Consider the following 9,631-nt stretch of genomic DNA (forward strand, 5'->3'; position numbering starts at 1 on the left):
ACCGTCCCACCCCCACCTCGGGTGCCACCTGTCTATAGTTGGGGCAGATTCTGCTCTTCTCTTCGGACAATGCCAGCCTGACCTCATTTTCTGCCTACATGGCCAGTTTGCTTTTGACACTAATTGATGGACACTCAAGACCATTAATTTTGCTTCACGTGCCCTCCCCTTTCCTAATACAAATGCAAACAGCGTGGGAATTCCCTTGCAGAGGAAGCAACGGTGCAGCTTTAAGAGAAAGGGAAGGGAGGAAGAGGGCACTGACTCAGATCCCCCTACCATTGGCTGCTGGAGGGGATCCCACCTTAGGGATTGGCCTCGACAGAGCCCGCCTCCTCTTGCGATTGGCTCATCCAGGGAGATATAAGGCGGCCGTGCCGGCCTCCTTTTCATTTGGAGGGAAGCGAGGAATTCGGCTGGGTTTTTGTGCCGAGAGGTACCTGGCGCAGCCCTCTCCTCTCTGAGTCGGAGTCCAAGTCCCGCGGAGGCTGCGGTCATGAAGGAGAGACGGGCCCCCCAGCCAGTCGTGGCCAGATGTAAGCTGGTTCTGGTGGGGGATGTGCAGTGCGGGAAGACAGCGATGTTACAGGTGTTAGCGAAGGACTGCTATCCCGAGGTGAGCCGCCCGCCCGCCTGCTGGCCAGCGTTTCTGCTCGCCCGCTCGTCTTCCCCAGGTGCCCACCTGCCCGGAGGAGCTAGCTTCCCCCAGCTGACGCCCCCCCGCCCCCCCCAGCCTGCCCCATTCTCAGGCGCCCGGCTGGAGAACCGCGCTGCCTTAGCTTCCCCTGAGACCTGTTCCACTTCTGTCGCCCAGCTGCCTCCCCCTCACCTCTTCACCCATGGGCCCCGATCAAATGCCTTCTTACCTCCCTTCGTCCTGGAGGCGGCTCTGGGGAGAGAGAACCGGAGGCATTTCAGAGTCTGGGGTTTCTTCCTGACGTAATACCTGCCCGTCTCCTCATCGCATCCTCAGAAGGTTCTGCGAGCATGTCCGCAGGCGGGCGTCTGCTGCCCTGCTGGTCCGAGGGGCTTGTGGGAGAAAAGGAAGAGCTAGAATTGGCTTGCGGCTGGCTCTAAAATTGGGAGACCAGTCTGGAGATGTGAGAAATCTGTGTGTCTGCCCCGCCCTGGGCATGCAGGATATGAGGGGCTTGTCCCTGGCGGGAAGTCATTCAGATTGCTTTCTTCCACGCAGCAAAGTGCCTGTGCCTCTAAGCTCCCCTCCTTCCTGTCCCGTGTGGCCCCTCTTGCCCCAGGTATCACCCCTCCCCGCTCCTTATCCCCTGCCACTTTAGTATCTCAATAGGGTGAGTGGCTTCTTATGTAGCCAGCGCTAACCAGAGGGTTATGAGGGTAGGGGCGCCCGGGTGTGACTGGTTCCTCTCTTTTCACAGACGTACGTGCCCACTGTGTTCGAGAATTACACAGCCTGCTTGGAGACAGAGGAACAGAGGGTGGAGCTCAGTCTCTGGGATACCTCAGGTAAGACTGCCCACCCCAAATGCCCCCTTCCCACCTCTACTGGTCTGCTATAGCTGCTCTCAAACTGTTTCCCTCTTTGGTGGGGAGAAGACGTATGTATGGTACTGGCCAGGAAACTGACAGAAGGAGGACCTGAAGATTGCTTGCTTGGCTGGTCCCGGGGTGCAGAGTGGATGAGCCCCAGAAGTCACTTCTCTGGCTCTAGCTCCTTCCTTCAGAGGGCTGGGATGGTGAGGTGAATGGACCTTGACTACAACTAGGGGGCTATCAGGTAGGGCTTCTCCATTTCCACTCCCTGCTCTCTGCCCCCACCCCAGCCTTTACTGCCCCAGAACAAAGCCAAATGAGAGGCAGGAGTCAGTGCTGCTGGAGGCAGTTGGGGTTGAGGCCCGGAGACAAGCCTGCTTTGGGGGGAATATTGCTCCTGACTCAGTTTTCTCTCCTGCATTCCATCTTGGGTCACTGCTGTCCGCCTGCCGCAGCTCCGTTCCACTTGTCATACTGCTGCGGCTCAGGCACCAAGCGAAGCATCATCGATGTTTTGGAGGGTAGGGGAGATGGCTTTAATGTGGGGCACAGTTAGGTTGTAGATAGTGGTGGGGTGGTGGGGGTGTGACAGCCCCCCCCATCACCCCCATACTGGGCTGAGGTAGAAGATGCCGGGTCTTTCTGGAATGTAGAAAACAATATTTTTCCAGCCTCTCAACCATAAACCCTCAGTGTTAGGTTGTCCTTTGCTTTGATTCTGATCCCTCCTCATTACCTCCTTTACCCCAATTCTTTTTTAATAGACTGGGCTCAGAGTCCTAATTAAGGACTAAAAGCCAGGAATAACAGAAAGAAAAGAAAATCCACCCTCTAAAAATGGATATTCAGGCTGAGTGTAAAGAGGAACTGTGTAAATCACTAGGGCTTTCCTGTTACATATAATAAATATGCCATCCTACTCTTCAAAGAGCTGTTGTTCCCATGATCCAGTTTTGAGGTCTGAAAAGATTGGGGGTAGGGGATGGATAAACAGAAAATGAGATTTCCACTTGCCTCCCCCGACTCTCCAAAACAAAGCAAGGCAATAATTCCTCCACCCGGTATGCTTTCCTCCGTTGCAGTTCCAGGGGTTGGGAGGCAGGGTTCTGGTGATCGTGGACTGTGCTATGCAGGCTGGATCTGACTAGAATGCAGCTTGGCTACATGATATACGGGATTTCATCTGCCGTCCCCTGCCCACCTCTCAGTCTTCACAGAATCTTACTGCGGCTCATCTCTTTTTATTACCACTGCCCCAGAATGCTCCCCCCTCCCCCGCTGGAATGCAGCTCTTGAATCCCAGTCCAGATAATGGAAAGTCAGCAAAGTGGTATCTGTTCCCTGTGCCGCATCCCCACCCCTTAATCTCCTAAAGGATGCAGGCTATCTGTCAGTCATCTTCAAACTCCTTCTTTCAAATTAGGTGTCCACAAAGAAGGAGGAAGTGGTACGGGGTGTGGGATGGGGCTTGCCAACGGAGGGGCCAGGGTTGGAGGGGCCAGGGTCGAACCTGTTCCCATTATTCCCTTGCTGGTCTTGTTGGGGGTGGTCTCCTGGAGCCAGAATGGAGGCCTCCTCCCCTCCCCTCCCCCTTCCCCAGTGCTGCAGTGCCCTCTCTGCCCAGTGCTGCGGTGCTAAGACCCCACCTCAGATCTCAGACCGGGTTGGGGGCAGAGTGCTGAAGGGGCAGACAGTTACTGCAACTCCTCTTTACTCTTTTTTTTTTTTTTAAACAACCAATCCCCCACCCCAGCTTGGATTCCCCCCAGTTTCCATGGCGATCGTGGTGCAGGGAGAGGGGCTGCTTGCTATTCTGAGCACGGATTGTCTGAGTTCCAAATCTGCTACTGTTCCTTCCCCAGGGTGGAGGGGGGTAGGCTGAGTCCCTAGCATTCTCCCATACTGGACCACCTGGGTCTGCATTGCCTGCTGCCCTCCCAGGGAGGGACCGTTTCTCCAGACTCTAAATCCCTAGCCAGTGGTGCTGCTATCTTTGAAACTGCCTCCCTGACATCTTGGGGGACAGGGGCTGCAGCTTTTTGCAGGGAGAAAGAGTAAGACACTGAATCCGTGATGTTCTTCCTCTCCTGCCAGCCTCCTAGAGTTCTGACCCCGTGGCAAAGAAGCAGGGCGGCCAGTTATGTAACAGGCAGGTTTGTTTTTCCTTTGGGGAGACCCTGAAGCAGAAGCAAGGAGCAGAGGTTGGGCAACAGGCAGACTCTTTAGAAAAGAGACCGTACACAAGCCCTGGTCTCTACAGGGGTGGGAGCATCCTCTGGGATTCAGAGGAATGGTAGACCTTAAATTAAGTGCACTGTAGGTGACCCAAATTCGATTCTATCCACCCCACCTCTTTGATTTCCCCCTTTCCCTTTTTCAGGGCTAAGGAAGATGATATTTTTGTACTGCTTTCTGGCAGGTGGTCAGGTCCCAAGCTTCCAGGATGCAGCATGTTCCCCTGGGAGATGGGTGGGGCCAAGTAACCTAAGAGCCAAGAATGGTATTTCCAGGTCTCTCTGGGATTAGGCCTGTAGGGAAGGGAAAATGCCATGGCTCACCATCAGCTCTTTCTCCCCCATACCAGGATCTCCCTACTATGACAATGTCCGTCCACTCTGCTACAGTGATTCAGATGCAGTATTACTATGCTTTGATATCAGTCGACCAGAGACAGTGGATAGTGCGCTCAAGAAGGTAAGTCCGGATAAACCATGCAATCTCTAACTCATCTTGAGAACAAGAAAGAACCTTGGGGACCTTGTTGTCTAATCCCCTCTTCTGTAGCAGGAAGAAACTGAGGCCAGGGAAGGAAGAGACTTTCCTGAAGCCATAACCATTTGCTACAGCGCTGGGACTGGAACCCAGATCTCCCCCCTCTGCCTCCTGGTTTTGCTGTATCCTATACTGCTCTGCCAGGGGCCCAGCAAGGGAGGGTGGCATTGAAGACTCAGGAAGTGAAGGACTGAAAGTCAGAACCTTTCAGTGATAGGGTTGGAGGGTTGGAGGTGGGGTCTTTTGGAGTCAGCATCTGTAGACCTTGATCCCAGGCCCAGTGGGACTGGGCAAGGCAGGCAGGCCTGAGCAGAACTGCTGGTAGCAAATGCCAGGTTTGGATGACAGCATCTACCCATATGAAGCGTCTCAGAATGCCCTGTGGAACTACTTTTCCAGGAGACTTTAGGATTATTTCCTTTCCTTGGGAAGAGACTGATTGGTTTCCTCCCAATCCCTCCTGGCTTTCTGGTAGCATGAAGCCCTTAGAGGCCAGATCCATGCCCCATATATGCTTGGCAGAGAGTGGGAGGAGATTCTGCCCCTGTGCTTTCTTTGGTGAACTGGGATGTTGAATGAGGGGTAAGCTCCTGGGTCAGCACTCCCGTGGCCCCAAAGGCCTCACAGGCAGGAAGATGATGTAATCCGTGCACTGGTGATGCTGTGACTCAGGGAGGGCTGGGCTGGCGATAAGCAGATGGTATGTGTGATGTTGCCAACTGGGCTTCTGCAGGTCAGCCACTGACCCTTCCTTCTTCCTTCCCCCTTCCCTCTTCAGTGGAGGACAGAAATCCTAGACTATTGTCCTAGCACCCGTGTTTTGCTTATTGGCTGCAAGACAGACCTGCGAACAGACCTGAGCACACTGATGGAGCTGTCCCACCAGAAACAGGCACCCATCTCCTATGAGCAGGTGTGTGTGGGCATGTGCGTGCGTGTGCACACATGCATGTGTTAAAGGTGGGGTGGCGAAAGCTATAGGTAAAGGACTTGAAATGTGGCCCTTGCTCAAACTCTCACTAAAGTAATGGAGAATTGGTGTCCTGGGGGGCCATCTGTAATCAGCAAATCAGTCACCTAGCAGAGGTGGTAAGTAACTACTTACCCCAACATATGCTATAGGTTGGCAGGTGAGTCATTCCTGTGTGTGCTAGTATTTCCCAGACTTTTTTTTTTGACCACCTACATTAGAATCACTAAAGGTGCTTGTTAGAATTCCTGACTCCACACCTATAAAGTCACTTCAGGAGAAAGATATAGAAACTGTGTTTTGGAGGCACTTGGCTGGCTCCGTCAGTGGAGCATATGACTCTTGATCTGAGGGTTGTAGGTTCAAGCCCCATATTGGGTACAGAGATTACTTAAAAAAAATCTTTAAAAAAAAGAAATTGCATTTTTACTGATATTCCTGGATAATTTCTTCTTTTTTTTTTTTTAAGTTTATTTTATTTATTTTGAGAGAGAGAAGGGTAGGGGCAGAGAAAAGAGAGAGAGACAGAGAGAGAGAGAATCTGAAGCAGGCTCCACACAGAGCCCAAAACAGGGCTCAATCTCATGAACCATGAGATCATGACCTGAGCCAAGATTAAGAGTCAGAGGCTTAACTGACTGAGCCACCCATTCACCCTTGGATAATTTCTTTTTCACATGGGAGCATAAGGATCATTTCTTTTAAACCAGTGGTTCACATTAGAATCATCTGGGAAATCTAAAAATACTAATGCCTAGGCGCTGCCTGCAGAAATTCTGATTTACTTGGTCTGGTATCAATATAGTTTTAAAAGCATTACAGGGGCGCCTGGGTGGCTCAGTTGGTTAAGCATCCGGCTTCGGCTCAGGTCATGATCTCACTGTTCGTGGGGTCGAGCCCTGCGTCAGGCTCTGTGCTGACAGCTAGCTCAGAGCCTGGAGACTGCGTCAGATTCTGTGTCTCCCTGTCTCTCTGACCCTCTCCTGCTCACACTGTTTCTCTGTCTCTCAAAAAAATAAATAAAAGACATAAAAAAATTTTTAAAGCATTATAGGTGATAGTAAGGTGCACTTAGGCTGCACCTGTGGGAAGTAATCAGTATAAGGTGGTAGTGGGAGACCGGCCCTGGGGTCCATCTGGAGTAGCCCTGGGGAGTGCCACTCAGCACAGAAAGCAGTGTTGCACTGATGACCTCACCTCCTCTGCAGGGCTGTGCGATAGCCAAGCAGCTGGGTGCCGAAATCTACCTGGAAGGCTCGGCTTTTACCTCAGAAAAGAGTATCCACAGCATCTTCCGGACAGCGTCCATGGTGTGTCTGAACAAGCCCAGCCCAGTGCCCCCAAAGAGCCCTGTCCGGAGCCTCTCCAAGCGACTGCTTCACCTCCCCAGTCGTTCCGAACTCATCTCTTCTACCTTCAAGAAGGAAAAGGCCAAAAGCTGTTCCATTATGTGAAGTGGGGCTGGAGAGGGGAGGCAACCTCCCACTTCCTCCCTTGGGTTGCAGAGGCACGGGGAGAGGGAGGATGGGACAATTTAGGACACTGGACACGAGTTTTTCAGACAGCCACGGTGAGGGCTTGGAAGGAGACAGGAATGGGACAAGGAAAGAGCCAGGCACTGCTTGAGGACCTGACACTGAGAAAGAACCATCACACCCCAAGCCAGGCTCTAGGTTGTGGTGGGGGCGGCTGCCCCAGTGTCCCCTGCTCCAGAGGAGGGAAAGGTATGGGGGTATGGGGGGCATGCTGGCCTCATGGGCTTGGGGGCCTATAGGAGCCTCACCTTCAGCATCATGCCTCTTCCACATAGCGCTTCCATGTGGGCCAGGGGACCGGAGGGGTCCCTGAGCCCTTCCCTTCCCCTCTGAGGGAGCCGCAGAGGAGTGGAGCGGGGAAACTAAGAGGCAGCTCCCTTGGGAGCTGAGCCCAGGTGCTTCGGAACTGAAATGAGAAGGGCAGGAGCTGGTCAGAGCCAATGAGAAGGAAACCTCATCTTTGCATAGCCCATGCCTCATGGAGAAGTGACATCATACATTCATATGCTTCTCACCTAAGTCCCCAGGGTCCAAGGGAGAAGCCCCAGACCCCCTTCTCTTGCAGTGTGGGGGTGGTGGTGCTTCAGGGGACAGGGCTGGGTGGGGGTCTCCAGACTTTTTCTGCCCTTAGGGCAGTACAGCTGGCATTTGTTTTATAGACTCTTGTCTTTGGAATTGGGGGGAGGGGGGAGTGTTTCAATCTGTTATATGTTCTGTGTTTAAAGAAGAAAACCTATTTATTAATGAAAAATATAACACATATAAAGAAGTTGGCTCTGTTTTCTTTGTTTCTTTCTCTGTTCCCTTGTTTGGTCTTTGATAACGAGGAAGGAGCTATCCCGGGGCCCTGTTTGTGGCTTGCATAGTGACTGCCTCCACTGTTTCCTGGTGTCTCCAACAAGGATCTCCCTTTCCCCCAATGCTCTGCCTGGCCCAAACCTTACCCAAGTCCAATAAGCCTATGAAGATCTCTTTAGTCCTAGGGCAGGGTTTCCCCACCTTGAAACTAATGATATTTTTTTTTAATGTCTATTTACTTTGTGAGAGAGGGAAAGAGTGCAGGGAGGTGCAGAAAGAGGGTGAGAGAAAGAATTCCAAGCAGGCTCCATGCCATCAGTGCAGAGCCTGATGAAGGGCTCCAACCTACAAACTGTGAGATCATGATCTGAGCTGAAACCAAGAGTCGGATGTTAAACTGACTGAGCCACCCAGGTGCCCTAGAACTAATGACATTAAAAAAATTTTTAGGGGCGCCTGGGTGGCTCAGTCGGTTAGGCCTCCGACTTCGGCTCAGGTCAGATCTCATGTTCATGGGTTTGAGCCCCACGTCGGGCTCTGTGCTGACAGCTAGCTCAGAGCCTGGAGTCTGCTTCCGGTTCTGTGTCTCCTTCTCTCTCTGACCCTCCCTCTCTCATGCTCTGTCTCTCTCTCTCTCTATCAAAATTAAATAAAACATTAAAAAATTTTTTTAATTTTTTAAACATTCATTTTTGAGAGACAGAATGTGAGTGGGGGAGGGGCAGGGAGAAAGATACAGAATTGAAACAGGCTCCAGGCTCTAAGCTGTCAGCACAGAGCCTGACATAGGGCTCAAACCTGCAAATCATGAGATCATGACCTTAGTTGAAGTTGGATGCTCAACTGACACCACCTAGGCGCCCTGGAACTAATGACATTTTGACTAGATAATACTTTGATGCTGGGGCCTGTCTGGTGCATTGGAGGATGTTTAGCAGCATCCCTGGCTCCCACCTGCTAGATGGCAGTAGGACTTTGCCCTCCCCAACTCCCACCTCCCCCCCCCTCAACTTAGTTCTCAAAACCAAAAGTGTCTCCAGAGACTGCTAAGTGGCTCTTGGGGCAAAATCACTCCTGGTTAAGAACCATTTCCCTAGAAAGTCCAGAGAAGAAAGACAAGGTTTGGTGAAATCATCAGTAGAGGATCCAAGCTGCTGAGATTCCGGCCCCTGCAGAAAGTGGGACAGACTGAAGCCCACGTTGAGGGAGGATTCCTGGGGTTGTAGTCTCCTCCAAGATCAAGGAGAGGTAATGTCTTCTGCTTTCTTCACCTCCTGGTTCCACTGCCTGCTGATGACAGCTCAGGGGCCTTAACATCTCTTCCTCTCAGAAACGTTTTTCCGAGTTACATAGTTTTTATTACAAGTTTTGTTACAAGTTAAATAGTGCTGGAAATAAAAAGTAACTATGTATTGACTCAGAACTGTGCTGAGAGCTTACCTACCTTATCACATTTAACCTCATTAATGATAATAGCTATTTCTTCTTCTTTTTTTTTAATGTTTATTTTTGAAAGAGACAGGGAGAGGGGCAGAGAGTGGGAGACACAGAAACCCGATGCAGGCTCTAGGCTCTGAGATGTCAGCACAGAGCCTGATGTGGGGCTCGAACTAATGAACAGCAAGATCATGACCTGAGCCGAAGTCAGCTGCTTAACCGACTTAGCCATCCAGGTGCCCCACTTATGAGTTCTTTCTGTGTTATGTATTCCTATGATAACCCTATGAGATATTATCTACCTCATTTTACAAGCAAGGAAACTGAGTTCAGAGAAGTTAGTTAATGTACCCAAAGTCACACAGCTAGAAAGTGATAGAATCTGGATACAAATCTAGGCAGCCAGACTTATTTTACTGCTATCCTACCCTGTGAAGCAAGAAGTATCATGATCCCTATTGTGTAAATAAGGAAATAGAAAAGTCAGAGATGCTATATAACTTTCACAAGATCATATGGTTAGTAAGTAATGGAGTCAGGACTCAAACTGGGTCTCAGTATTAACGATATTCCCATGGGCTCCTTAATGCTAGTCATGTTGTACCTAAAT

General features: G+C 51.0%; 1 protein-coding gene across 1 annotated transcript; it reads left to right on the forward strand.

The window, feature by feature from the left end:
• Positions 1–392: 392 nt before the first annotated feature.
• On the forward strand, positions 393–7,555 carry RND1 (Rho family GTPase 1). Its single transcript, XM_029955641.1, has 5 exons — positions 393–616; positions 1,395–1,482; positions 4,094–4,203; positions 5,060–5,194; positions 6,460–7,555. Exons 1-5 carry the CDS (start codon positions 497–499, stop codon positions 6,703–6,705), a joined length of 699 nt encoding a protein of 232 aa, XP_029811501.1. The 5' UTR covers positions 393–496; the 3' UTR covers positions 6,706–7,555.
• The last annotated feature ends 2,076 nt before the right edge of the window (positions 7,556–9,631 follow it).

This window comes from Suricata suricatta, chromosome 10 (genome assembly GCF_006229205.1).
Source record: "Suricata suricatta isolate VVHF042 chromosome 10, meerkat_22Aug2017_6uvM2_HiC, whole genome shotgun sequence".
Lineage (NCBI taxonomy): Eukaryota > Metazoa > Chordata > Mammalia > Carnivora > Herpestidae > Suricata > Suricata suricatta.

Bases quoted from the DNA above. Each gene is read 5' to 3' on its own strand.
- RND1 (XM_029955641.1), top strand. From the start codon at position 497: ATGAAGGAGAGACGGGCCCCCCAGCCAGTCGTGGCCAGATGTAAGCTG. The intron at 617-1,394 runs GTGAGCCGCCCG...CTCTTTTCACAG, and splicing joins CGAAGGACTGCTATCCCGAG to ACGTACGTGCCCACTGTGTT. The intron at 4,204-5,059 runs GTAAGTCCGGAT...TTCCCTCTTCAG, and splicing joins TGGATAGTGCGCTCAAGAAG to TGGAGGACAGAAATCCTAGA.